The 18,256-nt window shown below is 38.2% G+C and overlaps 1 protein-coding gene across 11 annotated transcripts in view; it reads left to right on the top strand.

Moving 5' to 3' along the window:
• FAT3 (FAT atypical cadherin 3) overlaps positions 1-18,256 on the top strand; it is a 405,288-nt gene that overhangs the window by 317,102 nt on the left and 69,930 nt on the right. For 10 of the 11 annotated variants that reach the window (XR_004355164.1, XM_032678484.1, XM_032678483.1 and 7 more), the window contains 3 exons: positions 3,095-3,370; positions 4,893-5,103; positions 8,764-12,837. Coding sequence is in view for 9 of the 11 variants with exons in the window: in XM_032678484.1 (XP_032534375.1) it covers positions 3,095-3,370; positions 4,893-5,103; positions 8,764-12,837 (4,561 nt within the window). In the remaining 2 variants the exon portion in view is untranslated. Of the gene's footprint in view, positions 1-3,094; positions 3,371-4,892; positions 5,104-8,763; positions 12,838-18,256 lie in introns of those variants that run through there. The other variant, XM_032678489.1, reaches the window with a different exon arrangement.

The raw sequence follows: 18,256 nt of genomic DNA, 5'->3' as shown, positions 1-18,256 counted from the left end.
AGGTGCCTGCCACTTAAACAGGCACTTGATCAGTTTTACAGCAGATGTGAAGTGAAAGAGAGAAAAGGAAAAAAAAAGGAAAAATAAGTTCTCTTCTGGAAATGATCAAAGCAATTTTAAGTGCATAGCTCTCTGCAAGTTTAATAACCACAGTGAATGAGGACCTTAATTTTTTAATCTTTTCCCCTTTCCATGCCTTGCACTCCCTAAGCACAATCATGTGTGTCAGGGCATTAGCTTAGACCTTTTTCAGTGGGAAGAAATGCTGCTTTGTGAATCCACACTGTAATTTCCATAGTCTTATAGGTTACCCTTAGCCTCTGATGCAGATCCAGTTCCACCCTGTTTAGTTTGTGCAGTCTAGTGAAGGCATAAATCATGGAGCTGTGGCTTGCACAGTCATAGTGCAAGCTTTGAGATGGATAAACCTTTCTGCCCTCCTCTGCTTTCTGAATTTGCCAGTGATCTCAAAATGCATTAGATATAATGGGAAGTGAGCCCCTGCACTGGGATGATCAGACACCACACAAATAAAATAGCATGTCACTTCTGTACCAATAACTTTAAGACACATTGGTGTGCATCTGTAAGTTGTGGGGTTTTTTTCTTCCCGAATAGCCTGAGCTTGCACACACCAATATTAAAAACATTGCTAAAAATCCTTAAAAATTTTAAAAATTCACAGATGCGAGCCTGTCCCTCACATGGAAGCTTACTTGTTCAAGATAGGCTGTACTGTGCTAGGCACAGCAGAATCAAACACTCTTGGTATTTTTAGTCCATTTGAAAAGATTTTACTTCTCTGTTAAACTATCTAAAATGATACATGACAAAGTTTTTGTCCATGAATTAAAAGAAAAATAAATTATCTGAGTTAACAGTGCAGCAGTAAAACAATCCAGACATGGATTATTACAGTGGTACCTGTCAAGGACTGAGGGTATCAAAACTGCTTGAGAAGATGTCTGTAAGTATAAAACACTGGTAATCAGATTACCCCCAACTCATGTTGCTTCAGTGTCTCTTCCTTACACTAACAAAACTGGTTCAGCACTGGCTCTATGTCCCATTAGAGTTGAAATCTTTAATTTTTTCCTCAGGCTTTCTTTCACATTACAACTAATTTCTTGACATATTTTTATAATGTAGGTATGTGGTTTGGGGTTTTTTTCCTCAGTCAGGTCAGAAACACACCTTGATATATTATATAGCAATAAAGAAAGTATAAAAAGCTAAGTAAGTCTTTATCATTATTATAGGCCCAGCAATGTATATTTCCCCCAAAGTTTATTGCTATCTGTCCAAGATTGAAGCATCACTTAATATAGGTTTTGCTCTGTTTCACTATAGTGTACCATAATCTGATGAAAATTAAATTGTATGGAATACGCAGTTGAAGTCTTATGCCATTTAACTTACAGAGCATTTTGTTTCAGCTGTCTTTTAAACAGTTCCCAGGCTAGTTCATTATGACTGCTGCTTGCAATTGCTCTTGTTCCTTGTGGTAGTGTATTCTGCAAACCCTTTCACATATCATGCAAATCTAAAGTTTCATTTCTCTCTGAGGCCAGCATCTGTGCAATATTGCAGTAAAAGTATAGCTGTATTTTTCTTCTGTTAAGAACACATGGGTGAACAGGGCTTAATCAAGCAAAATAATAAAATGATTGCTTAAAAAGTTCCAAGTACTTTTCAAAGCAACAAAGAAAATATCTTGATGGCTCAAGTCTCGTAGTCTAAAGGAAGAGTCCTGTGCATGGCCTTTCCCATATCATTCATTGGACTATTTCTTATTTCAATACCTTTGAATAAAAAGATTGTTCCATTTCACTTACTGTAAAATTAGACATGTGCTTTCACAGGCATATTCTGCTAAAGATACTTCTTGTTTCCAGCACTGGAAAAGAGTCAGCCCTTTGCATTTCAGCTTTCAGTATTATGCAGTTTGTCAAGGGTTTTGCTGCCACACTACCCAAAGCAATAATGGCATACAAAGTCTGGAAAGCATATTTCTTCAGGGAGTGACTTCTTCAATGGTGAAAACTACAAAATGTCATCAGAGCCAAACATGCATAACATAACTCGTGAAAGGCAAAGCTTGCAAAATAGTGATTATTATTAGTTGCCAGAGTCAGCTTGTAATATACAGAAATGGGTGGAATAGGCAGCAACAGCAGCACCCTGGGCTGTTTTCCCCCTCTCCAGGTTTCTTTAAGGGTCAATACCAAGGTTCTACAGAAGACATGAAGGAAATAGCACAGTGTTCATTCACCTTTTTAGCAGTTATACCATTAATAAACTGCAACAGAAAGAAGGCAGATATGTGTTGGAGGGGAAAGTGAATTAGTTGGCAATAAGGAGAGCCATCACTGGCAAAGGCAAAGTAAGAATGAAACAAAAAAATAATCCTTCCTTGTCATCAACACCCTGTGATTACCTGTCCTTGGTGGAGGTTACCTGTCTGTGGTGGTATGTACTGAACTGTGTGGGGTGGGCTTGCATGGTAGTGAGGTGGTATGTCCTGTTTCCATCTCATGAACTGTCACTGTTTCTAACACAATCTAAGGTATAACAGCAACTTGAAGTCTCCACTGCTGTCTTAATTTGACATTGCTAGTAAGTCCCAATGCAATATGTTGGGCAGAAAACAACACAGGATTCAGCTGAATCTTGTTTGTATAAAAAGTGGATTTAAGTAACATGAAAGGGATTCTTTTAAAGCCTTATTAATACTGGAGGGGAAAGGAAGTTCCATAATAGCTCTAGAAGTCTCTTGTAACCACAGCAGTTACAAGGAAGGACAAAGCCTTTCCTATGACCATTGTAGAAATATTTTCCAACCTATAGATACTGCAAATACAGACTTGTCAGACTTTGAGTAGGTCTTACAATTAGGAACATTTTACCTCCAAAGTCAAATCTTTACTATGTCTTTTGATCCGATCAATAAGCATTTAATATTAAATAATGTTTCTCAGTCCCACCATACAGCAGCATAACATCATCAGCCATCTAAATTGTATTTCTTTAGGTATTATTCAGTAGTCTGACTAGACTTCAATAACTTTGAATGCTTTTCTTTTATTAACTGTAGGTTCTTATCAAAGTGTTGGATAACAATGATAATGGCCCAGAATTCTCTCAGCCAAGTTACGATGTCACCATTTCAGAGGACATCCTCCCTGATACTGAAATTCTGCAAATTGAAGCTATAGACAGAGATGAGAAGCATAAGTTGAGCTACACTATTCACAGCAGCATTGATACAGTCAGCATGAGAAAATTCAGAATTGATCCCAGCACTGGGGTGCTCTATACGGCTGAGAGATTAGACCACGAAGCTCAAGATAAGCACATCCTTAATGTCATGGTAAGAATGCAATATTCACTTGGGTCAGGACACAATCACTGCTGCTTTGGGTGCATACATTCCTTAGTCTTTGCATCAGCAAAGGACTCAGAGCAGTAAGTAGTCAGTAATTTCGTCTTGCCTGCCCTACTGTGTATTTATTTTACAGTTTTTATTTCAGCTTTTTGAGAAACTTTATTGTGAATTCATTGTATAGAATGTTATTTGCTATCTTAAGGGAGAGCAAGCAGGAAATTATTTAATCTCTTGGCATCTGGTCCTCTCCCTCAAGGTAATTTTCAGAGTTTCTGAAGTGAGGCTTAACGTTATTTGAGAAGTTATTCACAGGGAGATAACTGCTTTCTTGCCATGGAGAACGCTACAGCCTTTCTGAATACAACCCTCCTTTATAGCTTACTTTTATGGACTTATTTCAGTACATAAACTGTTGAGATACAAAATAGCTTTCTTTTATCTACATTACCATATCTTTGGGTATGCAGAAAAAAGATAATTACCAATTTTTGCTTGGTGTACCTAAGGTACAGAACATAAGTCTGCCTGTTTTAAAGTGAAGATTCTATATTATGGAGATATATTTTATTTTTTATTCTTTAATTAAAAAAAAATCAGTGTTAGTTTAAGCATTGTACTCTGCAATTTGCTTTAACCACTTAACTCGTGGAACAACTCATGATGTGTTAAGTACAGGGGCATCTTACCAGGGGACCTTAGAAAGCAGACTCTGCCGTGAGATGCAGCAAGCAGGAGCTGAGTGTGGTCTCAGCTCACAGAGTAAAAAGCTGCAAGTCCTTTGGCGAGCAGACTAAGAAATTACTATAAACTGAATCACAAAGAGACAGGGTTGACAGAGGTAGTTTCCTGATGCTTGGTTTTGATCTCCACCCAATAGGCTTTTGCTCTATTTAAGATGAACCAAACTTTTGGGGATAGTGGTGTCAGGATTATCAGTGAAGTAGTGCTGAGGTATTTTGTACGGGGTTGAGACAGCTGTGATAAATTATACCTCTTTTGTCAATTATCAGCACTTCGTAAGGTTATTCCTACTCTTTTTACTATTGGTGCCATCATCTTCAAAAAGATATGTACGTATATAATAATGAAGAAGTTCATTGGCAGCTACAAGCACTAGACTGACATACCTCTATGAGGTAAAGCAGGTAATGGCAAGGCACATGCATTATTATTTATGATGTATTAAAAAAAAAGGTATCTCTTGCAAACCTAAACCCAAATTTAAGATGTCATGTGGTTGCCACTTCAGAAATTCATGTCATGATGGTTAGTTGCCATGCATTTTTTCATAAGTGAAAAAAGAAATACCTAAGCTCTTTCCTTGTCCTTTAATTTTACTGTCTGCCATCTTGTGTGGAAATATAGTTTAGGCTGTTCTTTGGGACAAATGGATTTTTTATTACTTTGTGTTAAATAGAACTGTAGTAGTATTCACACTCAGATAAGTAATATTTGTGAAGTTCTACTATATTGATATCAAGTTGTGTGTTATACACTTGTTCTATAGGTCCGAGATCAAGAATTCCCTTATAGAAGAAACCTGGCCAGAGTCATTATAAACGTGGAAGACTCCAATGACCACAGTCCATACTTTACCAGTCCGTTGTATGAAGCCTCAGTGTTTGAATCAGCAGCAGTTGGATCAGCAGTCTTGCAGGTCACAGCTTTGGACAAAGACAAAGGAGAAAATGCAGAGCTTATCTACACTATTGAAGCAGGTTAGAACAGAGGCTGAAACTGAAGCGTCATGATTCATGCCATATGCAGAGCAGTGCTTTGACAGTGGTCCGCCTTGACACACAAACTTCTTTGGTCTACCTGCTCCCCTACAGCTGGGGAAAGGAGGCACCTTCTCTGTTGTTTGTTTGGGTTTTTTTTTATTTTGAAACTACTATACCCAAAACCTGGCAGAACAGAATCTCATTCTGGAACAGGCTGCCCAAAGAGGTTATGGAGTCTCCTTTTCCGGAGATATTCAAAACCTGCCTGGGTGGGATCTTGGGCAACCTGCTGTAGGTGAGCATGCTTTATCAGGAGGGTTGGACTAGATGTCCTCCGGCGGTCCCTTCCAACCCCAACCATTCTGTGATTCTGTGACTGATTCATGTTCACTAGATGGCTACAGAGCCTGTTACCTCTAAGTCATTGGTTCAAAGCCATCACAGAACATAGTTATTCAAAATTGCAGCCAGTGACTTGTTTTCAGGGTACTGGCTTCAGACTAGTACACAGTGGATGCTCAATAAAAATATGTCACAACAGCTGGTATCTCCTGGTGTCTTTGCCAGTATTTGGATCAGAGGAGCACAGAGACTAAGACGAGGGCTATGCTGAAAACTTCTGTCAGCACAACCATAGCATTTTAATGGCACAAGGTCTCTTGAAACTAAGGGAAGGTGTGATGACACCAGATTAAAATTGCTTTTGCTGTTAAACTCTGGATATTTACATTCACCACGTAATCTGTACCAGCAAAAGAAATTCCTCTGGTGCAACAGCATGATAATAAAACATTTGCATTATCTCTAACACATATGCAAGTGACTGTAAGTTTCTCTGGGTCACATGAATCTAAAGTTAAGAATTATCTCTGAGATAAACCATTAAGAGATATACATGAAGGATGCCTGGAAAAAGAAAGAAGGAAGTAGAAATTTGTAACCTTTGGGTTCTTTAATGTTTCATTTCTACTTTTGAAGGGTTTTATTAGTAATGTGAATCTTTCCACTGTAATAAAAGCAAAACTTGAAACTTATATTTCCCTAAAAAGAGGTCACAAATACTTTAGATTGTCCCCATATTAAGCAGATCACAAGCCTTTCCCAGTATTAGTCTCTGATCCTACTGGATCACTATTTGTCCCTATATTATTGTAAAGACTTTTCTTTACAGTTACAATGGCTTACATCAGTTAGGAACAAGCTAAATGAAAAACAAAAGTAATGAAATAAGAATATCTAATATTTAAGAATGTCATACTGATTTAACTTCATATAATTGAAGCTCACACCTTAAAATAAGCTGATACAACCTGAGGCTTAGAGAAGACCCAAGCAACTTTTTTTCTATAGTTATCCTGTATGCTCTGTGGAAGGAGAGTACATTCAGCAAACCAGAAAGTGAAGTCTTTTGCACCTATAAGTGTTGAAATTAGACCACCAAAGATGTTAGCACTCCAAAACAAGTATTTCCTTTATGACCTGCATTTGGTCTTACCAGTTATTTCTCAGTATCTTAGATCAGGGGAAGTTTTACACATGCCCAGGCAGGACAACACTGTGCCTTTATAGAACAAACTTGGAGCAGACCGGATTAGGTTCCTGGGGCAATGTTTTTCAAGGCTATTCCCAGCTTTTTCTTGACACCCTATTACTATTATGGGCTCCAAACCAAATCATATAGAGGTGCTACCACAATGTAAAGAGCAACCTGACATGTTAGGAGTATGGTTCCCATTACAGTGGTAATAGAATCATACATGATGCAGACAGAAAAATATTATGATTAGAAAAGATGTTATAGCTATTAGATGGTTTCTAGAGACTCTGTTTTTCATTACAGGCTGTTTCTGTTTCGTCATGAGCTCTCCCTGCAGTGTCAGACTTCAAACCTCTGTTTACTGTGATCCCCACAGTCCTCCAGTTTCATTGTCCATGGATGTCCAAATCTCAGATATATCAAAATTCAGTCTTCTGCTGCTGTAGTTTCTATGATCCATAAAATCTGCTGTTCATAATTTTGATTTTAACTGCAGAATTCAGATTGTACACAGCCCTGTCATTCAGGGGAATTACCTCATCTTACATCTGAAGAGAGTAATTGGTAAAGAAAGTAGTTTTTGTATAATTTCATAAGAAATTCTTAAAGGAGAAGAACCAGCTCTGGCCTTACAGAGGCTGTCAGGGGCTAAAAATTATTTGTATTAGCAAGCACTGACAAAATAACTACAGCATCATTTGTAGTGTATGTAAATATGACAGATGCTATGGTTTTTATGAGAATTTGTAGCTCTGGAAGAATTTCAGCTCCTCAGTGAATAGCACAATTTTTGTTATAGCCAGTAGAGTAATCTTTACTGATCAGAAAGGCTGGATATAAATAGAAAGACACTACCAGTATTGAACTACATACAGTAATATGTAACTTAAATTAGGCTCCTTGCCCCAGAATTACAACAGATAGCGAATCACATCTTACAAATAGTTCACACTACCTCACTTCATTCAGGATTCCATATATTTGGCATTCCAACTACAGTTTTCACATTTATTGCTCTGTGTACAGCACCTGTACCAATCACAGTTAAAAGAAAATCTCTTGTTTATCACCTGAGATATATTTCTCTCCAGGTCATGGATGGATGCTTGACTGTAGATTAGAAGCAGTTCTAGATTTTAAGATGCAAATTGCAATAGAGGGAACATGTTATAACGATTGGAATCACCGTAACTCTATATGCTGTTTGTATTTAGAATCAAATTCAGAAAAAGAGTCCATATGCTTATACATACACAGCATCCTCTACTTTAAACAGGCACTCAAAGGACCAACAAAACATGGTTCGCCTAATGAAGATGATCTTTTATTATAGCATAAGGATACATATAAAAAGTTTTGAGTCTGTATTGCTGAAGAAGAGGTTGGCAAAAAGACCTGAAAGAAATAAGGACCCCAAAGAAGGTCATTGATCCAAACTCACTGTTTTCACCTTTATGCAGTCAGTGATATCCTTGGTTTCATGTTATAACAAGCATTTCATGACGTTTTCTGCTAAATCTCATTCATCTGGATTCATCCTCCTCAGAGATCACATGATAAACCTTTGTGCCACAAGACACTTGAATCTCTTTTGTATGGTATTTGCTCAGTTTTATTTTTTCTAAATGCCACTTTAACCTTCTTATGTTCAGTTCTTTGAGTCTTGAACTACTGTAATCTCCTCTATGGTTGCTTAATATCCCATTCAATTAAGAGCCTGAGTTGTTATCCATTAGTCATGTAATTGGCTTGTTAGCCTCTGATCTCATTTCTTTGCCTTAGGTGTACATGTATTTGACTAATTCCTATAATTTAGGGATGCTTTTCCTTCCTTCAGTAGGAGTAATGTACTTGCAGCTCTTGCTCAGATTTTAATACTCAGAATCAAGATATAGATAGCAACACCTGAGTTTCTGATGCTTTGAACGCGTTTACTGTCTACTGAATATCCGATCTTCAGAAGGAAAGTCTGGAAGTGCCTTTAGAATTCTTTTATGTTGGACCTGTTGGATCTTTTTTAGTAACTGCCTTTAACAAATGCAGCTAATTGCTCCTGGTTTAAGTTATCATTAAATGTTTCATATTTCACTTCTAATCTGATTCCAATATTTGTGTTTTAGGAAATACGGGAAACACATTCAAGATTGAACCAGTTCTAGGCATCATTACGTTACTCAAGGAGCCAGATTTAACCACAATAGGACAGTTTGTTTTGTCAGTCAAAGTGACTGATCAAGGTTCTCCAGCACTGTCTGCAACAGCAATTGTGCGGATATCTGTGACGATGGCAGATAACTCCCACCCTAAATTCACTCTAAAAGAATACCAAGCGGAGGTTAATGAAAATGTGGATATTGGTACTTCTGTCATCTCTCTCTCTGCAATCAGTCAGTCCACGTTAGTTTATGAGGTTAAAGATGGCAATGTTGATGGAGCCTTCACCATAAACCCATATTCTGGAGTGATCACCAGTCAAAAGGCCCTTGATTATGAACGTGCTTCCTCCTATCAGCTCATCGTACAAGCAACAAATATGGCAGGCATGGCATCAAATGCCACAGTGAACATTCAGATTGTTGATGAAAATGATAACCCACCAGTTTTTCTCTTCTCTCAGTACTCAGGCAGCATAAGCGAAGCTGCTCCTGTAAATAGCATAGTCCGGAGTGCTAATAACAGTCCCCTCGTGATACGTGCCACTGATGCTGATAGCAACCAGAATGCTTTGCTTGTCTACCAGATTGTTGAATCTACTGCAAAAAAGTATTTCACGGTAGACTCCAGCACAGGTGCAATCAGAACAATTGCAAATTTAGATCATGAAACAATAGCCCACTTCCATTTCCACGTTCATGTTAGAGACAGTGGGAATCCCCAGCTTACAGCAGAGAGCCCAGTTGAAGTGACCATTGAGGTAACTGATGTCAATGACAACCCACCAGTCTTCAGCCAGGCCGTATTTGAGACAGTTTTGCTCCTACCCACATATATTGGTGTTGAGGTTCTCAAAGTAAAGGCTGCAGACCCAGATTCAGAGATCCCTCCTGAACTAACATTTAGTATAATTGAAGGCAATATGGACCATTTTTTAATTGATTCAAGCACAGGGGTACTCACCATTAAAAACAGTAGTCTCTCCAAAGACCATTATATGCTAATAGTAAGAGTATCAGATGGGAAATTTTATAGCACTGCTATGGTGACAATATTGGTAAAAGAAGCCATGGATAGTGGACTCCATTTCACACAAAATTTTTATTCCACTTCTATCTCAGAAAACAGCACCAATATCACAAAGATCGCTGTGGTGAATGCTGTTGGTAACCGCCTCAATGAGCCTTTGAAATACAGCATATTAAACCCAGGAAACAAATTTAAAATCAAATCCACCTCAGGAGTCATTCAGACAACTGGCATCCCCTTTGACCGAGAGGAACAGGAGCTGTATGAGCTGGTGGTGGAAGCAAGTCGTGAACTAGATCACCTTCGCGTCGCTCGAGTAGTGGTGAGAGTTTACATTGAGGACATAAATGATAACGCCCCAGTGTTTGTGGGGCTTCCATACTATGCTGCTGTGCAAGTTGATGCTGAACCTGGTACCCTGATATATCGAGTGACAGCTATTGATAAAGACAAGGGTGAAAATGGTGACGTGTCATACCTTCTGAAGGAAGACTATGGACATTTTGAAATTGATAGAACATCTGGTAGCGTCACTTTAAAAGAAGCCTTCAATTCTGATTTGTCTAATATAGAGTACTTGGTTGTCATTCTTGCAAAAGATGGTGGTAACCCATCATTATCTGCAACGGTAGAGCTCCCCATTACTATTGTTAACAAAGCAATGCCTGTTTTTGACAAACCCTTCTATACAGCTTCTGTGAATGAAGATGTAGAAATGCACACACCAATTTTAAGCATAAACGCAACCAGTCCAGAAGGCCAAGGTATCATTTATATCATTGTTGATGGAGATCCCTATAACCAGTTCAATATCGACTTTGATACTGGAGTTCTGAGTGTCATCAGCCCGCTGGACTATGAAATAAATTCTCTTTTCAAGCTGACAGTGCGAGCCAGTGATGCCCTCACTGGTGCTCGAGCTGAGGTCACTCTGGACTTGATCATTAATGATGTTAACGATAATCCTCCAGTTTTTGATCAGTCGGCTTATAATGCTACTTTGTCCGAAGCTTCTTTGATTGGGACTCCTGTACTGCAGGTTGTTGCTACTGATGCTGACTCTGACAATAACAAGATTGTACAGTATCAGATAGTCCAGGACACCTTTAACAGCACTGACTATTTCCATATAGACAGCAGCAGTGGCCTAATTTTGACAGCACGGATGCTGGATCATGAACTCATACAGCAGTGCAGCTTGAAAGTCAGAGCAACCGATAATGGGTTCCCACCACTAAGCAGTGAGGTTCTTGTTAGTATCTCAATAACAGATATGAATGACAACCCTCCAGTTTTTAACCAGTTAATATATGAATCATATGTGAGTGAACTGGCACCTCGCGGGCATTTTGTGACTTGTGTCCAAGCTTCTGATGCTGACAGCTCTGATTTTGACAGACTGGAATACAGCATCCTATCAGGAAATGATCGAACCAGTTTTATTATGGACAGCAAGAGTGGTGTTATCACCCTCTCCAACCATCGCAAACAGAGAATGGAGCCCATGTACAGCCTAAATGTCTCTGTGTCAGACGGGCTGTTCACCAGCACAGCTCAGGTGCACATTCAGATACTTGGGGCCAACCTCTACAGCCCTGTGTTTTCGCAGAGTGTTTATGTTGCAGAGGTTAGAGAAAATGCTGCTCCTGGAACTAAGGTAATCCATGTGAAGGCAACAGATGGGGATTCAGGTGTATATGGCCAGATCAGCTACTCCATAATAAATGACTTTGCCAAGGACCGATTTTTGATTGATAGCAATGGGCAGATTCTGACAACTGAGAGGTTAGACCGTGAGAGCCCACTGGAAAGTGATATCGGTATATTTCTGAGAGCCCTCGATGGAGGTGGCAGGACTACGTTTTGCACTGTGAGAGTGATAGTAGTGGATGAGAATGACAATGCTCCTCAATTTATGACGGTCGAATACAGAGCAAGTGTCAAAGCAGATGTTGGGAAAGGTTACTTGGTGACCCAAGTACAAGCAGTAGATCCAGATGATGGAGCCAATTCCAGAATTACCTATTCTCTCTATAGTGAAGCTTCCGTTTCGGTAGCTGATCTGCTTGAAATAGATCCAGATAACGGATGGATGGTCACCAAGGGTAGCTTTAATCAGCTTAAAAACACAGTTCTGTCATTCTTTGTCAAAGCAGTGGATGGTGGCATTCCTGTAAAGCATTCCCTCATTCCTGTCTACATCCATGTTTTACCCCCAGAGACTATTTTGCCTTCTTTTTCTCAACCCCAGTATTCTTTTACAGTAGCAGAAGACACCCTCATAGGTAGTACTATTGACATTCTGCATGTTTTGCCCAATCAGGGTGCTTTGTATAGCACAGTTAATGGTGAGTTACCTGAAAACAACAAAGACGGGGTTTTCATCATAGAGCAAGACACAGGGCTCATAAAATTGGATAAGAGACTTGACCACGAAATAAATCCTGCTTTTCACTTCAAAGTTGCAGCCACAATTCAGTTAGATAAAGTAGACATTGTGTTGACTGTGGATGTGGAGGTGAAGGTGTTGGATGTAAATGACAACAAGCCTGTGTTTGAAACAGCTAGCTATGATGCTATAATAATGGAAGGGATGCCTATGGGAACAAAACTTATGCAAGTTAAAGCGGTTGATGCAGACTCAAGTGCAAATGGGCAGGTCACCTATACGCTTGCGGTGGAATCGGAGCTGGAGAAGATCACAGAAGCATTCACCATTGATAGCAACAGTGGCTGGATCAGTACACTGAAGGATTTGGACCATGAAAAAGATTCTGCTTTCACCTTTGCAGTGGTGGCCTCAGATCTGGGGGAAACTTTGTCCTTATCATCAACCACCTTGGTCTCAGTTACTGTGACAGATATAAATGATAATGCACCTGTCTTTGAGCACGAGGTGTACAGAGGGTCAGTGAAGGAGAGTGACCCTCCTGGGGAAGTTGTGGCTGTTCTTAGCACCTGGGATGAAGACACATCTGATGTCAATCGGCAGGTTAGCTACCATATTACAGGTAAGAAACAACTTACATGCTTTTTTCCCATAATCAGCCTTACTGAAGAACTGTGAGTGTGTCCAGTTTTAGGTGAATGTTATCTAAATTATCTATGAATGAAACAATTACGTTTTTCTTTGGTTTTGAATTTTCTTTTTTTATTTTAGACAGAATTTGCAGCAAAACTGAAATGAGAGAAAGGGAGTGTGTGTGTCTCTGTTTTATTCTCTCTAAGATTTCCAAGATTAATGCTTAATGATTTGCTGCAGAGCAATGTACTGTGACCCATCAACCAATCATAATTGATATGTCAGCTTGAAAACCATCATAATTTAATTTTTTGACAAAGGGAAGAGGAAAATTTTATTCTTAGAGAGAAAATCCTTATATATCCAAGCATTTTTTTTTCTTTTGGAATGGCATTTCTCTTTTTGAGATAGGAAAGTGCATGCAGGAGCCACTTTGAAACATCATTCTTTGGGACTGGGAGCAGTAGGGGTATGAATGAGTTTTACGTTATTGGGTGAGGGGATGCCATTTCTTATCAGCATAGATTCCTGGCCAGGGAAATAGTAATATACTTAGAAGCGCTGGTTAGCTGACATGTATTGTTATATGCAGCATAAGGCAATTTTGATTACATTATTAACACATTTTTCAAAGTAGGTAATATTACTCTCTTCTATTTTGTTATACTTATTATGATTCTTTTCTTCTAGATTCAGCCTGGCTTTTGTGTGAGTATGTTATGAGTGATGGGGTACTGCAGTTATTTTTCTGTCTCCATCTTTCATTGTCCAATAGATTCTGTTAGAAAACAACTTTGTCACTGCCCCCCTTAGCAATTCAAGAGCTAATATTAACTACCTAGTAATAACCAAATTATTGGATAAATTCACATTTCTCTCACTGAATGGGATTAGACCTACACAAGACTGCATGTAGGAAGCACCCTGTGGCAAAAATTACTTAACTAATGGGAAGTTAGTATGTTTTGCTGTGGAGCATAAAGCTCCTACCCCTTTGTTAACTATCAAATTGAAAATGGCTGTGGGATGGTGTGTAGGGAGAGCCGTGATACTCCAGATAGCCATAGATTGCCTGATGTTACACATCAGAAGTAGCATCATTTTCAAAGCAACCAGAAATTCATTCTGACCATTTACATGAAAATTTAGATTTGCTTTAAAGGTTTGCAAAGCCTATGTGTTCATAATGTGATGTGCTGTAGGATATTAGAAGTTGGGGCAAAGGTAGTCTTATGGGTAGGTGTCAGGATTGAGAGGCCTGGAGCAAGGTGCATTAGCTGCCAGTGCCCCAGTTTCCACATATGTAAAAGTAAATAAGTAGTTCCTCGTCCTAGAAATTTTGGGATATTTGAAGGAGTTTGGGGATCCCAGTGCAGAAAGTACTATGGGAAAAGAAAACTCTTATGTTCGTAACAAAGATATGTTAGTGCACCATGATTATTAGCTTTGTTCTGAAGTCTTGCAGTCATCTCTTATAGTTAATTATGCCTTTACTTACATAATGATGTTTTTCTTCACATCCCTATGCTGTTAATTTGGCAAAAACTGGACTTTTGAATAACAACTGTCACATGTGACTCAAAAACTATAGATCATTCTGTACCCTAATTTCTGTCGCAGTTCAAAATATGTCAGATATTTTGCTGTTTTATTAGCTTCTGAAAACATTAGATGTCAAAGCCCAAAACTTCCTTTAAGTCCTACTGTACAATTACTAAAGTGTATAGGCTCAGAAATTCCACTGCCTTTGAATATATGATTTGAGGTTGGAAAATGCACAAGGGGAAATTATGTTCTTTTGATTTAAATGTCAAAACATATTAAAGTATAGTATTACTAATAAAATAGTCTATTCACACTTTACCTCAAGTTGATCTCAGGAACTGCATTTGAATGTTTCATGGAATCAGATTAGCTAGACGATTGTTCAGATGCTTTGGCTTTCTAGAGGTGTTTTGAGCCATAGAAACTTCTGTGGATACAATAAACAAACTCTGGGGAAAAACAAGACATTAACAAAAAGAAAGAATAAAAATTATGAGAATGACATGTGGATCCATCAAAAACAGCTTTGTGAAAATGCACCAGCGGAAAAGTAGCGCATAGAAGATAGATGGAAAAAATCATCCTTTAGAAGATGATAGAAATAAACATTCTGTGTCAGATGCAATCACTGAAGAGTCCTTTATGCTCTTTTGAGAAATACAAATGCTTATTGCAGTCTTTTGGTCGACTTTGAAAAGGGATTTATACACTCTGGTGGACAAATATATATTCTGTTTTGGATTCCTTCAGCTTAGGATTGTTTTCCATGATTACTGGCTAGTAATTGCCATTTTCAAACCCAGTTTCATTTGCATTTGATGGGGAGGAAGTTTTGCACTTACCCTTTGTTACTTGAAGTTTGATAGGAGCTGGAGATGTTCACAAAGAAAAAGTACTATATATAAATCTTAATAGAAAATCAATAGGAGGCACAGATTACACAGATGCACTTAGGGAGCACAGTAGTTTATTTTGTTTTCTTTTGAAAGTTCATTTGAGGTCATTGCCTATATCATTTGAGGTAGTTTGCCTAAAACCAGGGCTCTTCTGATGTCTAGCCAACCAAGAACCAGCCAGATATTACTGAGACTTAACAGTGGCAAACTAGGAAAAGCCATCAGAAAAATGTTAGTTGCCAAGACTTTGGTAAAGTGTTTTATGTTCCTCAGTGATGTTAACTAGGCTTCATCAGGAACATAGACCTAAGGACAGTCAATAGTCTTTAAGCTTATTTCAGCTTATACAAGGGAGATGGACAATGTGTTTTGGAAGAAAGAACTGGTATTGTACACAGGCTTTTTGCTGGATTGCACAGTATGAGCAAAGTGATGGGTTTTGTTTGTTTTTATCTTATATTTGTGATACTGGAGTTCTGGAGAAATGGATGTTTCTGTGTTTGGGTAGGCCTTATGCTGCAGGCTGAAGAACAGTGTCTGCAATTTTATGATAGTAAAGCTAAGAGGATTGGGTTTATAATTTCAGAAGCTCAGGAAACACACATCTTAAACTGGGAGTAAAGGATAAACCTATTGATTTTGTGTGATGCAAATGCCTAGAGTTCTAACTGGGAATTGAAAATATCAAAATAAATGCATAAATGTAAGACAGAAACTAAATAAATAGGTTAGTAAATATTCAGTTCCCCCTCCCAGATGGGGACATTGCAGTGAAAACTGATACTGTTGGCTTCTAGTTTTTCATTCCCTTTTAGCTGCTATAATGGCCTCTGTGTGTGCTTTAGTAATGATGTGTGTCAGGATTTGTTTATTTTGGATCACTGTCTCTCTGCATTTCATTTGTATCTGGCTGTTTTCTTTCTTTACTTAAACTTGAGCTTGATTTGGCTTTGTACTATTTGCTGACTAGGGAGGGAGGGAGGGAGACAGAGCATTATTTAAACTTCAAGTAACAAAAGATAAAAGATACTGCTGATTCTTTTAGCCTCAAAGCCTTTCTAAAAAGTTATTGGAGTGTTTTGTGTAGCTAGCACTTCACTGTTGTGACATTCAAAGTAGAACATAAGAAAACTGCCAAAAGATTTTAAAGAATACATTAATACACATAGTCAGGAGGCTTCCGTTTAGAAAAGCTACATTATTCAGAGCGAAAAACTAATTAATTAGAATACCCCTAGGAAACTGAATCTGCTTGCATATATTAGTGAAAAAGTTAATTAATCACTGCAGAATGAGATCTGCATCAAGACATATGTATAAGTACTAGGAAACGTTTCCTGGGCCACAGTGTGGATTTTTTTGCCTTTCCATTTTTAAGAATATTTCCTTGACAGCATTTTAGTGCTTACATGTCATTGTTTCTGTTGCACTTTACAGTGCCCCTTTACTTTCCATCAAAAAAGTATAGAGCCAGTCCTAAGAAGCAAAAAAGAAAGATGAACGCGCTAATAAAAAAGCCATGCAGATAAACTGTTACACGTTTGCTGTTTATTGCACAGGTTTCTTGGTCATTCAAATTGATACTTTTCAAATGGAGTAAAGGGGAATAAAAGGGATCCCAAGAACCATTTTTTAATGCATATTCTGCAAATTCCTAGGTGTGATTTAAAAGCCATTCCATCAGCAACAAAGCAAAAGTGATTTTAAAATTGCTCCAAGGTAGTGTTACTGCTAGCTGTAAAAACCACCAGCTGATTTTAATTAGATTTTACCTTTCCTCTTTTCTCAGCAATGGGATACCCATACCTTGAGTGTATTGCTTCCTAGTTGGTCAGGACAGTTAATCATTTCTTTTACATAAGGACTAGTGTGCAGGAAAGCCTGATTAATATCATGAAGCAAAATAAGAACATTGAAGACCATTTTTATTAATGGTTTGCAGCGTTAAACTCACTGTGACGAGATTACAGCCTTTAATAAAGGAGAGTTAAGCTTTTTTTTTGCTGGTGTTGAACTGAATAGAGGGAATTAAACGTCAATCAGCAGGGGTCTGCCTTCTTTGAAGTTACATTCAGACTCAAACCTGTGGACAAATTCTCATTTCTTTGGATTGTATTCAGACCTGGACTGTAGTATACATCAACACTCTGTGTAACCCCCTTTAGGAGAAATGTAGGTTTATATGACACAACAGATTAAACAATGTGTTCTCTGGTGGTTATTCCAGACTGTCATAGAAATCAGTGGGAAAACTGCTCAGTTTTGTGATCAAAAAGGGTGGTTTTCTATCAACAGAAAATATCTGGTTTTGATATATCAGTTTAGTGCTCTGTATGATTCAAGGACTTTTTATAATTATAATGCCTGTCTGACTACTTTTCTGGAAATCTTATTGATTACAACTTGCTTTTTTTGGCACAGTCACAGCTAGCACAAATGGTGACGCTTAACAAGAAAGATCTGCTCAGCCTGACTCAGCTGACTTAGTTTTCATATTAAATAGAAACCAGTCTATCTTGTCACTGGTAGCTAATGAAGGAAGCATAGATTACAGCCTCTGATCTCTTTTCTGCTTTTTATGTAGAAAGTAGGTATGAAATGGACATTAGACTTTTTCTGCTTTGTTTTAAGCTCAGCTTCAAGTTCAGACCTTCTCTGCTTTGTTATTTTGCTAAAAAGGTTGCTGAGAACTGACTTAATTGTGACAGCAAAAGCAACATCAGAGACAGCCTGACAGCAAAGTCAATGCAAATAAGTTCAGCCTTGCATTTTTTTTTTTATTTTTTTTTTGGTCTAATAGTTATGCAATCATTTCATGCAAGTAACTACAGGGGAAGAGGGGAAGGTTTAAAAACCTGGTCTTTCTATTGAGTTTGGACAGATCCCATGACACATGTCAGAACCCAGAGTAGTTTGACATTTTTGAACTTGTTACGAGAAAGAATAAGCATTCATTCCCTTAATAGT

This window comes from Chiroxiphia lanceolata, chromosome 2 (genome assembly GCF_009829145.1).
Source record: "Chiroxiphia lanceolata isolate bChiLan1 chromosome 2, bChiLan1.pri, whole genome shotgun sequence".
Classification (NCBI taxonomy): domain Eukaryota; kingdom Metazoa; phylum Chordata; class Aves; order Passeriformes; family Pipridae; genus Chiroxiphia; species Chiroxiphia lanceolata.
Note: the sequence above shows the minus strand (reverse complement) of the source record. Positions and strands in the feature narration are given on the sequence as shown.